The sequence below is a fragment of the Ambystoma mexicanum genome, chromosome 2q (genome assembly GCF_040938575.1).
Source record: "Ambystoma mexicanum isolate Mex_15411 chromosome 2q, UKY_AmexF1_1, whole genome shotgun sequence".
Lineage (NCBI taxonomy): Eukaryota > Metazoa > Chordata > Amphibia > Caudata > Ambystomatidae > Ambystoma > Ambystoma mexicanum.
In genome coordinates, this window is record NC_090924.1 from 791,573,656 (window position 1) to 791,591,204 (window position 17,549).

The 17,549-nt window shown below is 44.9% G+C and overlaps 1 protein-coding gene across 1 annotated transcript in view; it reads right to left on the bottom strand.

The window, feature by feature from the left end:
- Positions 1-12,720: 12,720 nt before the first annotated feature.
- PITRM1 (pitrilysin metallopeptidase 1) overlaps positions 12,721-17,549 on the bottom strand; it is a 1,609,076-nt gene continuing 1,604,247 nt past the window's right edge. The window contains exon 27 of the mRNA XM_069648021.1: positions 12,721-13,278. Coding sequence (XP_069504122.1) covers positions 13,185-13,278 — 94 coding nt within the window. The 3' untranslated portion in view covers positions 12,721-13,184. The remainder of the gene's footprint in view (positions 13,279-17,549) is intronic.

The window sequence follows — 17,549 nt, forward strand, 5'->3', positions numbered from 1 at the left end:
GGGCAAACTGACCCCCTCCTTCCTTACATGGATTTGATCCCCTTGTAGAATGTCTGTCTCCTGGGATCTTTCTTTAGTGCTTTCTCTTTTATTCACATACTCTCTTGGTACTATGCTACCATATTTCTTAAGACGTGTCTTTGGGTCATGTTTTCGTCAGTCTGGACTCATGAGACCCTATCCATTTCTCCTTAGGTTTTTGTCTCCAGTCTCTCTCTATTACACTTTTGGGTTTATTTGGTATTTGCTGTACGAGCTTTCCACATTGTCAGTTCAACAACTTAAGTCCTTGTAGCTCTTCTTTGGGACTAAGACAAGTTACACTCTTCATGCATATTATTCCCCTCACAAGGTTGCTGGTTATTGGCTCTAGACACCTTTCGCATTGGTAATTCGACAACTGTGTTCCTTTTGACTCGTCTTTATGACTGGGACGAGGTGTACTCTTCATGCGTTCCTTCCCCGGCTGCCTCCTGCTTTGCCCGTATTCCCTGGTATCTTCAGGTGAGCATGGGAAACTTGCGGGGCTCAGCACTCGTTCGTGTATTCTTCTCAGTTTATGGCCGCAGACCGAGAGTTCCGCTCGCTCACTCCCGGTAGTGATGGTCTTGGCGTAGTAGTGCAGGCGCTTTGCCCACCACAATTCGCTCATGGTCACGCCAGTACCAGGTCCTGGATACCTCTTTTCTCTTCGACAGCGGCTTTCCCAGTGCGATCCACGCCTATCCGAAAGTCATGGGCTCCACGGCTGGTCTCATTTCCGCCCCTTCTTGGTGTGATCTCATGTGCTTCCCCTATGTCCAATACTCCCTCTCTTCATCTCAGTTAAGTGCAATATCCTTAAAGAGACATCATCCTTTACAATCTGATTGTTTTGCTTCAGCATTGCCTACAGCCACATATAAGCATGCTGCATTCTTCTTCCCAGTAGACAGTCCCATATATACGGATAGTGTGGCTGATCCAGGCAGTTCCTCAATGGAACGGGAGTCCTTGTCCACTAAGGGGCTATCACTCCCAGTGAGGTCCCACGTGCCCAGACCACTACGGAGGGTCTTGCAGAGTGGGCTCACCTCCCTAGCCTCAAAGGGACTGGCTCCGTCTTGGCGAGAAGGGACGAGTACCGTTGATTTGTCACAATACCCTGTCCTCTGCTGCTCTGGCAAAGAGAGGAAACGTAATGAAAGGATTTACCCTTCCAACCTTGAGAAGGAGCCTGCTGCTGTTACTAGTAAATTGCTGCCCCTAAAGATTTAGCCGTAGCTTTGGACGCTTGTAGCTTCTTGCGGCGGTCATCGGCATTAGGGCCAAATAAATGTGACATATCAAAGGGCATATCTAATCTAGCCTGAACATCAGATGCAAAGCGCAATTTCCTGAGCCATGCAAACCTTCTGGCTACTGCGGTGGAACCCAAGGCCTTCCCACAAAGTCTGTTGCAGTCAACCTTGACTGGAGGGACTGATATGATGCCTCCTCACATCTGACATTAATTTTAAGAAGCCATCTCATTTCCCCTTCAGGAATATTTTCTGCTGCCTCTTCCACTGTAGTCCATAAATAGGCATCCGGTGAATCTAATGGACACTGAAAAAAACAACACCAGGAGAAAAAGTGCCTCCTCGATTTAAACGGAAATATACTGCCCTCCCACCCCCACGCACCCCCCAGTATGCCTGTATGCTTTCACCCATTGCTTCCTCTGCAGTCCCCTGACCTTATTCAAACCAATATTTGGCAGTGATCAGAGGCGATTTTGGGGCTTTGCTATTTTAAGGCTTTGCGGTTGCCGGTTCACAGAACAAAATTTGCCAAAATTCCACTAAATAGTCCTTGACCAATATTTATATTTGCAAATAAATGCTTTAACATAGATTCTTCAGTGTTTCTATTTGTTCCCCCATGCCCTCTTTACCCCTCCCTCAAATGCATGGTTTGAATAAGTCATGCACAAACATTAACAAATGTATGTTACATTGTTTTTTTGTAAAATATGTTGTTAGTGGGCAGGCGCTACTTTGAGCAACTGTAACCAATGGTGAGCATTTTTGATGTGACCTTGAATTCACACACCCCAAAAATAAACATCTCAAAATTTGACACAATTCCTCTAAACAGCTGCAGGCTAGTGACAAATATCCCCCCCCACCCCGACCCCAACTAAAAAAAAAGGTTTAACAGATTTTACAGCATACGTATTTGTGCCCCTGGTTGGTCTTTTTGGCTATTCCAATATATGTAGCGCTAGAATAAGACAGGCACTGCAAACTCTTAAATCCTTTTTTTGTAAAATAAACTGTTTGTCCGGGGACAGGTGCCGTTTGGGAAATGGTAGTAAACTTGAAGCCATTTTTATGACCATGCATTCGCTTGGCCCAAAAATAAAAATGGCCCTGAAATTTGACACTTCCTCTAACTGTGCCTGACCACTAAAACACTTTTTTCCTTTTTCAAATAAAAACAAAGTAACATTGTATTTTAAGTATCTGCATTAATGTTCAGAGGCTCTTTGCTTCTGTTCCTACACACATGTCCATATAAGACAAACAACAGGTGAGGGAGGTGAGTGTCTAGGGAGTTGCCGCCAAAGTACATTGCTGCACAGTACTTTTACACTTTTAAGAACCTTCCTACTCCAGTACATTGAGGCCCTGCCAACCCTCCCTAGTCTCCACTTAAATGCCTGTGTAAAACTATGTATAAGCCATGTGACCTTAACATATTTTGCTGCATAGTTTTTACAAAACTCAAAATTAATTATTTAGTCTCACGCTGCTTTGCATTCTGATATATTTAGGCTTCTGTTCTTTTTGCTAAGCCCATTTCTTCAAGGATGTATATGTTTGTCGGAGTTGTTTATTATGATTCATGTACAGAGTATTCTTGAAAGACAAAAACGCATCTTTCTACCATCTAGAGCCTGGAAGACATATGTGGTCAAAATGCTATGCTTCAGACGGGGTTCAAATCTCGGCATCACCACTTAACTAAAGTATGTGATCTTAGGCAAATCATTTCATTGTGACTGGTCTATGAAAAGTAGAATTACTTAGAAAGGATTCTGTCCACATTGTACTCTAGAAACAATTGTCAATTGCTCCATGAATAACAGTGACCCTTCATAGAGTGCCTAAAGACCATAAAAATGGCAGCAGTGTTCTGTGTAATTCAACATAACATAATATATAATTTACATCAAATTGTGTTTGCTTTTTAGTTTACTCATGACAATTTCTTGCAATGTTGCTTTCCATGATACCATCAAGTATCAAAGCCTCATGTCACTTCCTGTAAGATCATTTCTGTGATTTCACACAGACGTTAATACATACAAGTTAGGGCCCACTGCACGTCATTGTCGAACATACCTTCACACATCATACATTGATAAAGGGCATCATTCTGTAAACAAAATTGCCTACATCCTTTCCAGTGGCAGCGTCTCACTGACATCTGTTGGCAGATTGCTCAGCAGCAGCTTATTGGCTACTGCTTTTGAGAGACTGCTCCCTCAATAGCCTTTCCATTGAGAACATTGTACATCTCAGGATATTTCTACACCAAAAAGTATAGATGTTAATAAAGCCATGTTTTCCATATACAGTGGAAAAACATAGTTGTCCTCCAGAAACCCTTCCCATAAAAGTATATGAATATTGTGATTAATCCCATGGCATCATCCCTGCTACCTGATCCTGACCCTGGTGCCGGCTAAGAGGGAGGATCACATGGTGGGGCGGGGTGGTTAACAACCTCCGGGAGAGTATCAGGGCACCATCGGATAAGGCATGGTATTCGCCTTCCTCTCTTGCGGATACCCCATGCATACCCAATGCCTTAATGGCATATTGTTACACCTCCCCTCATACACCTAGGAAGTGTACTGATGTGCTGCTAATGAGATCTGTATGCGATCCATCAATATCTGACTTAACCTCTAAGACTCAGGGAAACACCTTCTCAGATGCTACCTATAAGTCATCCAGACCGGGTTTACCCTTAAAGAACACGGAGGACACCTACCCATACTTCACATATAAAACTTCAAGAATGGACTATCATTCCCATAACTACAAGAATACTGGGATGCGGAAGATGAGCCGAGTAATGCGTAGCAATTAAGACCAATAACACCAGCTGTGCTCTAGTTGTTGTGAGCGCATACTTGTGGCTGGGAAATTTTACCAGCAGAGGCAGCTGACTGAGGCACACTGCTGGGGCCGAGAGACCGTGGGGCTGCAGAGAGTGCTGTGGAGCTGACCGGCTCAGGAAAGAAGGAAAGCAAAGTTGACCGCAAAAGAAACGCTCTAGGGGAAAGCTAGAAGCAGACACAGGGCTACTGGGCTTTCGCAGGTGTTGAGAGGCAGCGTTTGCCTTTGAGGGCTGGAACAAAGCAGAAGAATCCAGCATGAACCGAGCGAGGCCGAGGTACAAAGGCGGCAAAACAGAAGGAGACGCTGAATGACCGCCACCGGCTTGCCGTGGGAGAAACTAATTACGCCAGCAAGAGTCGTTGAGTCCACGAAAGGGAGGCGGACACATCGGGACATATTGGCAGTCACACAAAGTGCGAATAACTTAAGGAAGCAAAGGAAGTATATGAAACCGAAAGAGGCAATAAGCATTTCTTTAAAAGGGAACAAAGAACAAAAGTAAGAGGCTTTCAAGTTGGAGTGTATGCAATACACATATAAGAAAAGCTGTGGCAGAATAGTGTACAAGGCAGATACAGTATCAGACAAAGCAAACATAAGAGAATATCAAGTGTGGACGTTTGTGCAGAACTCACATTAGAAACGCCCTGGAAGGAAGAGTACACCATGCAAGTTAAAGCTGCAAGGAAAATATACATTTAAGAAAGTCCTGACAGGAGAGTATACCAGGCAATTGCAAGTGTGTTCATAATAAGAACGCAGTGGTACGGAAGCACACCAGGCAAGGACAAACTGAGCAGTGTGCAAGACATTTCTAATCAAAAGGGGTGCTGAGAAGGATATATCAGGACTAACAAAAGGCTGAGTGAAACCAAAGAGAAGAGGAGTGAAAACCTGGCAGGAGAGTTTACCAGGTATCCTAACAGGTGAAAGACAAAGAGGCAAGTTATTTTGTGCACCAGTGGTGTTGTGGATCAAGAGAAACTCAAGGAACTGGTATCTTTGAATATACAACAGAGGAAAGGGAAATCTACCCTCTGGAACAAGGAACTGTATCCTTCTGGAACCTTTGTGTTGGAGACATAATCCTTTTCAAGTTGGAGTTTATTTTGTTAGAGTGTGAGGGCCAGAATACTACTTTGGACATGGGACGTTTTGCTTTGACCATTCTGACATTTATGACAGACCCTTTTTTTGGTTTTAGGTAGGGAAACACCTCTTAAGCGTAGGGACAGAGAGGCATGTCCCCACACCCTTTTATTTTAATAAAAGTCTTTGACCAAAACCATTACTCTTTATGTCCGAGTCTCACTCCTGGCTCCTCCCAATATTTAGTCAGAATGCAGGAAGCAATAATGGCTTTTAGGGCCATGCTGCCAGCTGCAAATACGTTGATTGCAAAAGCATCATATGTTGTATTGTCCCCATCTGGCGATAGTGATGGATAGGCTGTGGACATTGAGGTGGAAGGGGCAGCCTGAACAAGATGTTTGAGGGTTGGGTGTTTGGAATGGGAATTGGGATTCAGAGATGAAGGTTTATATTTTTGGAAAAGCTCTTTGTAGCCCGCTGATTCAGTTCCTGGCTTCTTCCACACTTCAAGGAGGGGATCTCTTACAGCTGCATGGAAGGTTAAAAGGTTTGTTGGGGCGAACTTTGTCTAAAAAGAATCAGTGTGGTGCAATTAAATGATATCTTTAGATGGACGGCTGCTCCCTTAACAATCAATTACTCTATTCATGACCTTCATATAAGCAGCACTGGGGTGTGAATGAGCACCAGGTTGCTTGAATTCAACCTCTGGAGAGGTGTCGAGTCCTCTGGCATTTGTTTAGATTTGAGGCCAGCTCTTCCATTCAGGCCTCCTCAGAGATTAGTTCTTTGGGGATTTGAGATGCCCTGAAAGGTTCGAGTCTGCATTCAGCAACTTCCCAATCCTTGTCTGCATAGATGGAGTGAAAAGATGTGTAAAACTCTGTACAAGGCTGTGGTGCGTACATAGATGTCAAGGGTTTCTTTGACATCAAAGCAGTCTTTGAGGAAGACGCTGATACGACTTCAATGAATAAAGGAGTTCCGGTGGTTGACTATGTCGACCATTAGCTGGTAGCTTTTAGCAGTGGTTTTTCCCCCGGGCTCTTAGGCAAGCAGACTGAAGATTTGTCATAGTGCCTGCCGGTCTGGGAAGAGGCAGTGGGTTCCATATTTTTACTTTGCTCCTTGGAAGGCGAAGTATTCGAAAATACGTGAAGCATTTTTTATCCAAATTCTTCCCATTTTCCCGCTGAGGTGGATTTTGACAGGAAACGTACCTAGTGCGTGTCAGGTGAGGGATTGGTTGAAGTCCAGAGCTCTGGTTCTCTCTAGGCGCTTGACTACTGTAACAGCCTCTTTTTAAATCTACCTGCCTCTACTCTCCGTCCTCTGCAACTCATCCAGAACAGGACTGCGAGACATGTCCTTGGCCTCAAGCCCAGGGATTTTATCTCTCCAGCACTGAAATCTCTCCATTGGCTCCCAGTGGCTGGAAGGATCAAATTCAAGACCCTTTGCAATGTCCACAAGGCCTTCTAGGGCCTGATCCAAAATACCTCCAGTTTTCTCTTCTGAAGAATCTTCCTTCGCGAGCTCTTTGCTCCTCATCCTCAAACTCCCCGAGTGTCAGTCGCTTTTCTAATCAACAAACTGGGGGCAGATCTCTCTTTTCGGCCGGCCCCTCCCTCTGGAACAGCCTCCCTGCCTCTCAAACTTAAGCAGAACCATCTCCGGTTCCGGAAGCAGCTCAAGACTTTGCTCTTTGCTTCTGCCTTTTATCTTCTGCTTCCCTGCTGACCTCCTGTCTGATACTGCACTGGTTACCTGGCTACCCTCTGAACTTTGGACCCAGGTCCCTGTCCTCCCAGTTGCTCACTTGCGCTGCCTACTGGAAACCCTGCACTTGGGGCTGTATCTGCAACCCTACAGTCCCACTACTTGCACTTATATTCACCTGTTGTCTGCATTTAACCCCTGCACTGCCACTTTTTTGCCACACTCTTTCTATATCTTGATCCTGTGTCTCACTTCTCCTCCTCCTCTTCCTCCCCTGGCACTTTTTCCCCTTCCCTCTCACCTGCCGTGATCTCAATGTCACCTGGCCTAGTAAGATTGTGGTCTTATCCTCCCTTGTTCCCCTCCCTTGCCTCGTCGCGCCTTGAAACACTGGTGTACAGCCGTGCTATAAATAAAATCTCATATATCAAGAGTGGTGATGTCTCTTCTTCATCAAAGATGAAGAGAAATGAAAGGAGTCGCTCCTGGAACGTGATCTCTTTTAATGTTTTTTGGCTCTTCCAGGAGATTTTTCACCCGCGGAGCTATGACCTTTGGAGGATTTTCTTTTCGAAGGAGTGGTACTGTGAGGTTTAGATGTCCAACGACCCAAGGTGAGCTTCAATATTCTCTCCTTCAGTCCTTTGGCCATCATCGATTGGCAGGAGCAGCACTCAACATCATGGCCCGTGCCGAGGCATCAGAGACAGATTCTGTGAGGATCTGTAATCGACATCTTTTGAAACCAATAGCCTTTGGAGTTGACATTTTGACTAAACATGTCGAGAAATAGCCAAAGTGTGTTGAAAGAAATTTGGAGGTTAAGTCAAGCGTTCTGAGAAGTGTGCCGAGAATGCGGAAAAACAGAAATGAGGCAGCGCAGTGCAAACTATTGATTTTGTGACCAATGTCATGTCCGAATGCAGGTGTGAAAAGCGTGACAGGGCTTTGACGGTGGAGCCACAAAGTGCCACCTACTGTCAAAACAAATTCCGAGATCTTCTAGAGCAGGAAATGATTTCCAAGATGATTTCGTGGGAGGACACATTCCATAAGAATGCACATTGCCAAGAAGAGCCAAATAGCAAGGCCAGCTTGCGCTCCGCAAAGTAAAGCCTTTCAGCCCTGTTGCATGTTTAAAAATAGTTGTCCAAGGTCAGGTTATCTCCCACCTGGATGGTGGCAACACTACTCACAGGAGTCCCAGATGCCATCATCTATTAGCATCTCCTGGTGAAAGCCACATATTGGCAAAATTAAATTTTAATAGAATCCTGGAGGATGGGGGTGATGTGGCCAAATGGCCTTAGTCTTGTGATGAGATGTGCTGTAGCATGCATGGTGCTTTAGAGAGGGGTCAAGGTGGCAAGGTACTTGGGGTTGGTCACCCTATTACCTGGGGGAACCCAGAAGTGGACCCCTTGCGCACCGTGCTCAGAGGCACAGCTTCATGTCACTGATGAGGCCCAACAAGGCTGAAACATGCATCTGGGGTTGCTGTTGGTAGTCTTGTTCAAAGGTTTGTCTGGCATTTCGGTGCTGGACTGCCCTTGTGGGCGGGACAAAGACTGATATGCACATGTACATTCCTCCTTTGTGAAAAGTACAGTGAGCAAAAAGTGATGGCTGCAGGCTCTCAAAGTGGGAAAAAACCACAGAACAGTTTATCATGCCATGTTCTTTCTAGAGAGGAGAACCTGCTAGCTTTTGTGCACTTGCTGATGTGAGTGAATATACATGTTTTTTTTTTTATTTCAGCCTTTTTGAGGTGTTTTTGCGACATGAGGGACAGTTTGCCCTTGCCTCAACATCACCCCCTAAACCAGGCCTTGCAGAGACGCTGCCAGAGTGAAGGGAGAGTTAATTGGTTTTGGCACACAGGTGTAAGTGAAAGGGGTTTGTGGAGGCGTAAACTGTTGGCACCTATTGGGGGTGGGGCAGTCTGCGATTTACCCACTGGCTGCTTTGGGTTTTCTTGCATCCGGAGAATAAGTGGTGTAGAACGTGCCAGGTGATGGTCCTTAAACAGTTATTTGAGCAGGTTTTATTAAAATGGTTTTATTGTTTCCGTTTAGAAATAAAGACAGCCAAGATACTGAAGTAAAACACAACGAATGGCTTCTTATAAAGCAGGAAAGAGTGCCCTTTCCAAATCGGGGTCGGGGACTTGGATCCAGGTAAAGTATGTCATTTATTTAGTATGCTGGACGAGGGGGTTCGTAGTCTGCTCACCTGTAATATCTAGCAATCACAAGGCACGGAATAGCCCTAGAGTTGGGTGAGGGCTGTGAAGAAGTTCTGAAGGATGCTTTATTTATTTTTACCTCCAGTATAGCTAAACGGAGCTCTCAAGTTGCATGTCAGACGTGAATTGCTCACAGTCATGTACCTTCATCTGAACTCTTAAACTTGCTTTGCTCTTTCCCACACAGGACTGTAAAAAATTAAATAAAGAGGAAAACAGATCTGCATGACCTACTCATGCTTAACTATTACAGATTTTTACTTTAACCTTTGGCCCATATTTCTGCACATCTAGATTATTCCAATTGGCTCCATCTTGGCCTCGGTCCCAGTTGCGGGGATTTCAAATTCTCCACCCACCCAACTCACTCTACAACCCACTCCCTACACCCTCTCATCCTTCCTCTCACACACCGTCTTTATTTCTTACCCTCTCACTTTCAACCTTGCTCACTCATATTTCCTCATACTCATCATCAATGGCACACTCCCTTAATCATTTCCTCCCTTGCTCTATTCTCCTTCCTTCTCATTCTTTTCCACACTGCATCCTTTTTGCATCCTCCTTTAAAACTTTGCACTCTACTTCTTGCACCCTGGTGCCTATAAACGCAAAATGCCAAAAACAGTAAACGTCAAATCTATTGGCATTGCCAATGCTTGTTTTTTTGGTTTTGTTTAGGAGAGTCTCCTTCACATCCGTTCCACAGGGCACGGATACATACCCTCTTCACCACCGGTCTTCTCTTGCTTTGGCCCATTACCTTTGTGTCGTTACAGCATGTACTCATTCTCCTCTTCGCCTCTTCAGATCAGTGCCTCACCCTTCACCCCTACCTTAGGCCGAACATGCCCTCAAGTACCTTCCAGATCTTACTAGCCAGGGTTTTGCTAGTGTCCTGACTTTCTCCTCCTCCTGATATTTCTAACTAGCCTCTTGCTCCCTTTAATCACCTGCCGCCTGATGTTGTCCAATAGGCTTCTGCACCAACTTCCTCCAGATGTTTCCAACCAATCACCTGCTCTTTTGCATCAACTACCTCTTGGCGGTTACCGGGAAAATCCTGTTGACTTACCCGCCCTCCCTTCTATTCTCTGCCTTCATCCTCTTTTCAAGCTCCAAACTCCATCCAACTCCTTGCTCTCGCCCCATCCTTCTCAAACACCGTTTTGCGAGCTTCTACACCAAATTATCACACTGTACGACAGTCTGGATTCAAATAGCACTAACCACATCTATTGGCTATGAATTATTTGCGGGTCTTCAACTACGTGGGAAAATGAGTGATTGCAAGTGATTGGTTCATCTTAAGTCAGCTGTGAGCAATTTGGGATGGAGGAGCTGGACCAAGCTTTTATAATGCTGATCTGCCATTTTGGGGTCCATTTCTACTCTCTGCATCACTACCATGTTTAACAAAGGTTTAGGTGTCCTGGACCCTAGGCCTACAACCTTAGGAGTTACTGGTGAGAGAAACCAATGCTGTATCTCTGGATTTAGAGATCTCCCTGTGCGAGTCAGGTTGAAGTTTTCAAAGGATCCGACGTCTGAGCAGGGCCCTGCTTGCAGTAGAGAAAACACATATTTACGCTAAAGGATTATTTGGATTCTGAGAACTCTGTTCTCTTAATGGGGCAGTGTAGCATCAGTCAGCTCTCTGAAGGGCAATGCGGCCTAGGTTTGCACATGTGGAAAACATTGCAACACCATACCAAAGTTTAATTTAGAAAGTGTGCCTAATAGAGTCACTGTGCCAAAGTTGAATTTAGAAAGTGTGCCTAATAGTGTTGCTGTGCTAAAGTTGAATTTAGAAAGTGTGCCTAATAGCGTCACTGTGTCAAAGTGTTCAGTTAAATTTAGAAAGTGTCCCCAACATCATTGAGTGTGCCTAATAGCGTCAAAGTTGAACCTACAAAGTATGTCTAATAGTGTCACTGTGCTAAAGTTGAAATTAGAAAGTGTGCCTAATAGCGTCACTGTGCTAATAGCATCAAAGTTGAACCTACAAAAAGTGTGCATAATAGTGTCACTGTGCTAAAGTGCTGAGTTGAATTTAGAAAGTGTCCCCAACATCATTGATTGTGCCTAATAGCGTCAAAGTTGAACCTACAAAGTGTGTCTAATAGTGTCACTGTGCTAAAGTTGAATTTAGAAGGTGTGCCTAATAGCGTCACTGTGCTAAAGTTGAACTTAAAAGGTGTGCTGAATAGTGTCATCCCTAGTGAATGGAGTCGATGGAAAAAGGAGGGAAAGGATGGAGTGGATGGAACAGATATATCTCTGCATCTCCTATGTATGCTATGTATATGCTATGTACCTGTATCCCCATGTTATCTGTATGACATGTTGACCCTGTCCATCCTGTCACTTCATATACGTATGCCGCTATGTACGCCCCCTGTCCTGCTCTCATTCTTGGTCACAGGCACTTTATTGATAACCACCATATCACACTACTACGCTTACTCTCTCCTACACACCATCATTCAACTAGAACACAGCTATGTTATAACGCATTCGGCCCAGCTGTTCTCATACTAACATGACTCCACAAACACATCCTAATAAAAAACACAGCTAGCTGAGCACATTCCGGCTAGCTTAGGCATCTCCTCAGGCCTTACGCAGCTAGAACTCAGTCTGGGTGTCCACCCTCCAGACTGAACACATCCAACTGATTCCTCAGCACCATACCTACCGCTAAGAAGCAGCTATCATGCAACAACCACACCAGCTGCACACATATCCGGTGGGCCCGCGCACCATACAACACTCTCTCCCTCTACTGAATTGAACTGCGGTTCCTGAGGGAATTCAACCTACCAGCGCTTATGAGGTCATACCAATGACACATAAGGCGCTATATAAATGTCAAGTAATATAACAATCATTCAGATTCACAAGAGCTCATTCTATCCATTTTCCCCCTCATGTGACAATCCTCTGCCTTATGACGGCACTAAGTGGTGATGACCAGGAGATCCTTCCCATACCACCTGCCCCCAAGTCTATTGTTTGGGAGGCTCCTGTCTACCATGGTCACCCAACTAGATGTCTGCAGAGCCAGGCGGGGGACTTTGTCACTCAGTTTACATATCCCCCCTCTTTGACCGCAGTCAATATGCCAAAGACTGCATAGTGTTATTGGGCGCTGCAGTTGATGAGTGAAGGAAAAGAGGACAACACTCACAGAACTTGGGTAAGTGTTGAGGGCACTAAAAGCACCAAAGCGTGAGTGACTTTCATCCCCATGTATTGCCGGAAAAGGGGAGCAAGACTGACTTACATCCCAAACTGACTTTATGGTTTATTTATTACACCCAAGAGGAAGTGCTCCTTACATTTTGTAAACTACTTGTTGACTTATTCCGGCCCCAAGAGAATCCCAAGTTACATTTTTTTCAACCCAAAGGGAAACCACCCTGTTCATAATTTATTTATTTAAGGTCTAATTTATTGATCCCCCCTCTGTTTCATAACACTGGTTGTGAATAAATCTCAACAGACGGATTTCTACAAAAATATTTTATTTTTAAACATAGTTTATAATTTACATTTTTTTGTGTCGCAATATAGTTTCTATAATTAATACACTGTCTAGGTTAATGGCGTGAGCTGCATGATATTCACGGGCTTCAAAACACACCTTTATATTGTGTGTGCTCTACAGATAATGCAGCATTAAAGGTACAACCGCAAAATGGAAATGCCATTATCAGAACATTAACTACCGACTTCTGATCTATAATCCTAGTAAAGGCCGATATAATACACACATTTAATAGACACAATTTAATATCCGCGCATGTGTTTTTTTAGCTAGTGTCTTTAAAGTAGACGTAACGTAATTTAATACAATCAAATCATATACAACGTATGTTTTTGCTCTTCAAAATCCACAGAGGCGCGCACCTCCTTGTTTTGATCTTTTTACATTATTTTGAACATATTCAGTAGTTCCATATGTGATCAGACTATCTTATTATCCAGCTGGGGTCCTTTGCAAGGCCTGCGTTTTCTGGGCCCAATATGGCTGCTGCGTGTGTGCACTGTCCAGTTGAGAGATATCTGAAAAAGCAAAATAAAAATACAATATTTAGTGACACAATCTGTAATTGTGTACTCCTCTTTCTACTGGGAAACTTTAGGATGTTTCCTGGATGCCAATGACTACGAATTAGAAATCATGGAGAGAAACGTGAAAGTATTTACAATTATTTCTACACTAACAAAAAACATCTGGTAGCAAAGAGCAAGAGCTGGCAACAGAAATGTAGAGGTTTCACAGGCCCAGTAAGATTCTACAAGAAACTGTGATTCTAGAACATTCATGTTATCGATGCATCTTAGCCCGAACACATTTTATTTGTGTTATTTTATGGAGAGGTTATGTTAATACGATTTCACATTGCGCCAAATCACCACTGTAGCAGGATCAGAGCACCTAGCTTTGCATGGGACTACTGTGCCCCCACCAAGGACATCCGGACATTGCTGAAAGAAAGAAAATGAGAGAGGGGAAGATGAGAGGATGTGAAAGCGAGAAATAGATGCTAAGACCCAATGCTGTATATTTAGATGACCCCTTTCTCCAAAATAGTTCAATTTCAGTACTGCTAGCAATCTCCCACACTTCTCTCATTAGAGAATGGTAGATTGCTGGGTGCTTTTATTATGATATACGCCCAAGAAGCTGCCTAAGCGTCAGTATCAATGTGGGAGTGAGTGTGTGTGCGCGCCTCTCCCTTCAGTGATTGGGCAACGATCAGGATCAGCGGTGCTAGAGCATGAGTTAGGGAAGCTGTTTGAAAACGTCTGTTTCAGCATCTTGTGCTAACGTGGATCAAAAAGAGGATGTTCTGTATTTTTCCTTGAGCTACTCTAGAAAACATTTGAATCTAAAAAATCAACCGACACCAAAGCACATTAGCACTTCATTTTCACTACCTATTCATAAAACATTACAATGTCTATATGTCCAAAAACTTGTACAATGAACCTACAGAACCGCAACTCTCACTGCCATTACGATAGCCATCACACATTGAGTGTAAAAGCTAATCTCCCTGTGTACGTATCCACTTAAATTGAACTCAAGAACTATATGTTTACACGACGAATCATGTTTTAATCCAGAGTGGTGGACCAGAGTGCATTCAGCATTGCACGGAACCTCATTATAGCCAAGGTTGATGGAGTAGCGAGTATGAATCCGACACCTGCAGATACAAGGATGGTCCCTGGCGGTGTGGCCGAGAGTGCAGTCTGCCGCAGTCCGTGGCGGACTGCAGGAAACTTCTGTCGAATCGGTTTAGCCTTGGGCCTCGAGTGCCAAAAGTTCCCGACTGGTCTTCAGGCCACGAGAGACCAGACGAGTGGATTACAACCTTGCCTTATGTTGAGTTGTGCTAAGTCCCCCCACCCCCACACACCCTAGCAAATTCAAACATGTACAAAATAAGTAGTAAACCGGACTCCGAGAGACGTCATTCAATTGAAAAATTGGTGTGCTCTTCTCCATTAACCGCACACTTCTAACTTTGCAGAAGGCCAGTGTCTAACATTACCAGCCCCTCCCCACCTAACGCCATCAACATCAGTGACCCCACATCCAAAAATCTCACTTTTGTCATAAGGAGTTGCCGCTTGACTCACCCCTCTCCACTACCGGGGTACTTCATATTATGTGGAAGGACTCATGAGTCGGAAAACGAACACAAAAGGGGTCTGAACGTAATTCTACAGGACCAGTTTCATTTCAGTCAATGACTCTTACCCAGCTCTTAAACCATACAGACAAGAATAACGACATGTAAGGGGCGTTAGGGAGTGATCGCCTCTCCAGTTCATCTGCTCTGTTACAGGCCTAGGGTAAATCACTTCATCTTCCATAGAGGATACCTCACTATGTGAGGCCTTTTCCGAATCTGCCTGAGAGCAAGGCTCATCCCACCAGCCTACAAACCCAGGACCGCATGGAGGGGCAATCTAGCCCAGCAAGGCCGATTTCAGCATGGCCGCCACTGCCTGACCTTGTCCCGATCCCATTTGCCTGGAGGCAGATGCAATTGGTCCACCTACTTTTAAAATCTAGCCGCCAATGGGGCCGGATGGCCAACGCCGGCCTCCACCTAAGGGCCGCACATAAGGGGCAAGTTGATGCCTGTCTGGGTCCCTTCCTACCACCTGCCGCGGATGCAATCATCACTGGCTCGATCCCTTCTACATGCTGGTAGGACTTCTACCAACCACTTATGCCATTATCCATTGCAGGATTACGTTCATTTGAACACATCCCTCATACCCACCACCTATGCCCGTGACTGCTGCCTACTCTGCTCCACTCACTGCATTTTCTGCCTCTACTCCAGTCGACCACATGGCCAAACCCACCCTATCATACAGGCATATGCAATCACCACCCTTCCGTTACTCTGTACCCCTCTTGTCTCCTACTGCACCTAGACGATTCACTGTTGCACCCGATGCCCTGCAGACAAACCTTGGGTCATACCCTAACCCGTTCGCATTCTTCGCATTCTTATCCTTTGCCCCATTGTCAACCTTTGTTCCACACTGATCAGTGATAGGCAGAATCCTGTGCAGTGCCCTTAGGGACCACTACACACAATTAAGACTACAGGTGGCAATACAAGTTTTACCTTTGGTACAAGCCTGTACTACTATGTCAGAGTGGTAGCAGTGGCAGAGCAGCCAGGCTGATCACAAGAGTATATGAGCAGTAGCAGAGATTACACAAAGGGACCACAATTATTATGACTCAAGCAAACACTGACTCAAGGTTTCAGGTAAAAAATATAAGTACATTTATTTTTAAACCATTCGTTATAAAGACAACACTTCTATTAAACTCAAATAAAAACCACACGTTAAATATACAACTAACCAATTCACTTTGTACGGTAAGTCTCAAGGTAAGTACCCTGTGTTGAATGAACCGGTGTTACAACCAAAACACGTTACCATGAATACGATTGCGATCACTTTTTGACAGTTCGGTCTACTAAATAAACGCGTGTCCGTGACATGAAATGCTACCGGGGCAAAAACACACTTAGCACCTGTGATACCCAGAGGGAGTTGGAGGCAAAAATCACAGGCAGAATCAAGAAACACTCAGAGACAGGAGTTCAAAAGTCAAAGGGCCAAAAGACACTGGGGCCTGTTGCCGAAGATCACACAGTCAGACCGTTCACGATTCAATGTAGCCAAAAGTACTTCAATATTGTCAATGTTCGGAAGCAAAAGTTATAAGAAGGAGGGAAGACTAGGGCAAGCCTTGGAAATGAAGAAAAGGGATTCACCCAGTTTCCTCAAGTAGAACACAGTACCTTGTTCCAATGGTGCAGCTGGTGCCCTGGCAGTTTGTTGGTTTCCTGCAGACCCACGATTCCTGGAGCTTCGTTGTGAACGAGGAAGTCTGAAGGGGTTCTGCACCACAAAGGGATGAAGCCGGCAGCAGCGACGAGTAATAAAAGGTGCTATCCGGACCACTACAGAAACGTGCAGCGATTTCGACCAAGGAAGAGGATCCTCTGGCTGTAGAAGATGAGCTGGTTATCCCCACCAAGCTCAAGGGAAGAAGGCTCTGGACTGGATCTTCCCTGAGTCGTTGAAGGGAAGATAGCTCAGGACTGCAGCAGGGTTTCACCGGGACGGGGTAGTTGCAGCAGCCGTCGTTCTCTCCGCTTTTCTTCGGTTCCTTGTAGTTCCAGTGGTGAGTCTCGGACTTCTAGCCCAAGAGACCTGCCTTTTATGCGGAAAACCCCCATTCACACAGCCTGGCTGTCAATCACCCAGCAGGGGGGTTGTCCAGCCCGGACAACTACCCTGGCCAATCATGACAAAGTGCGACTTGGGTTTCCTAGGATACCCTGTGCAGGGGGTGACTACACCCCTCCCTCACATTCAGCCCACCTAGACACCCAGGCGCCTTGAGGGGGGCTTCTGAGCAGAAGCCTGACAAAAGACAGTGAACGAAGAAGGCGAACCTAGTTTGCCGCGCAAAATAAGACACAAGAAGGACTTTAACAAAAAGAAATGGCGAATAAACTCAACCGGAGCCAAAATAAAGACGATTTGGTCGAGCGGGTTTATGTTCGAGGCTTATATAATAGCCAAGAACAGTACCACGTTGATCGAATATAATCGCGCTAGAAAAGTTAGGATAGATACCACTGCCACCAGCCAAGTCTAAATGTTAAAAGAGCAAAAACAATGCTCTAGGAGGTACAGATAAAAAGGGATACGAATGAACCCTTTCCAGTACTCCATGGAAGATGGGGGGTACTGGATCTGTGATAGAATGACCAAGTAAA